This window comes from Aplysia californica, unplaced genomic scaffold (genome assembly GCF_000002075.1).
Source record: "Aplysia californica isolate F4 #8 unplaced genomic scaffold, AplCal3.0 scaffold00557, whole genome shotgun sequence".
Lineage (NCBI taxonomy): Eukaryota > Metazoa > Mollusca > Gastropoda > Aplysiida > Aplysiidae > Aplysia > Aplysia californica.
Window position 1 is genome coordinate 116656 of NW_004797827.1, and position 1064 is coordinate 117719.

The following is a 1064-nucleotide window of genomic DNA, read 5'->3' on the forward strand; positions in this document are numbered from 1 at the left end:
ATATAAATAAATAAATAAATAAATAAATGATAAATAAATAAATAAATAAATAAATAAATAAATAAATAAATACATAAATACATAAATAAATAAATAAATAAAATGGACTCCAGCTCGATTACACAACAACAACATTATAGTGAGCGCATTTCTGTATCGAAGCTGAACCTTATAAATATTATGATGATTATTGTTTTTGATGCTATGGCAAATCCAACTAAAACTTCCCTCGTAGACCATAAAAGTTTATCGAATCTGGCCTCATCCCATCTCATCTCAGCTCAACTCACCTCACCTCACCTCATCTCACCTTTCCTCACCTCATCTCATCTCACTTTACCCCATCTCATCTCACCTCATCTAACCTCATCTCACCTCCCCTCATCTAACCTCACCTCACCTCATCTCACATCACCTTACCCCACCTCATCTCACCTCACCTCACCTCACCTCACCTCATCTCACCTCCCCTCATCTAACCTCACCTCACCTCACCTCACCTCACCTCATCTCACCTCCCCTCATGTAACCTCACCTCATCTCACCTCACCTCATCTCCTCATCTAATCTCACCTCACCTTACCTCACCTCTCCTCACCTCTGTGCTCTGGTGTGGTTAGGTCCTTCTTTCCTATCAAACATCTATCATCCTTATCTCCACTCCTTCTTTTTTATATTTGCTACTCTCTTGTAACACCTCTAATCTTTTGACGCTCATATATATGACCTTATTGCAGTTGAGAGCGCCGTAAAACCTCTACTAAAACAAACAAACATCATCTCATCTCATTTCCAGAATGCCCAGACCTTTCGTCCCCAAACATTCAAAGAAATGACGAAGCCGGCCGCAAAGCTGGAGAATCCTACTCCGTAAACATCACGTGCGAGCTGGGCTACAGCTTCGTCCAGGAAGAGTACGCCCGAACAGGCCTAGTCCAAGCGACCTGTAACAAGGACGGCATGTGGGACTGGGGCTCAGAGAGCTACACGCGGATGCCTACCTGTCAGAGTGAGTACATTAGAGTTATTTATAGAATAATTAATATATTTTCAGGATATTATTA

General features: G+C 41.4%; 1 protein-coding gene across 1 annotated transcript in view; it reads left to right on the top strand.

Annotated features, from left to right (window-relative positions):
• Window positions 1-1064, top strand: part of LOC101855048 — a gene marked incomplete at its 5' end in the record, with an annotated part of 126015 nt that overhangs the window by 13283 nt on the left and 111668 nt on the right. Inside the window, 1 exon segment of the mRNA XM_013087202.2 lies at window positions 797-1009. Within this exon segment, the coding sequence (XP_012942656.1) occupies window positions 797-1009 (213 nt within the window).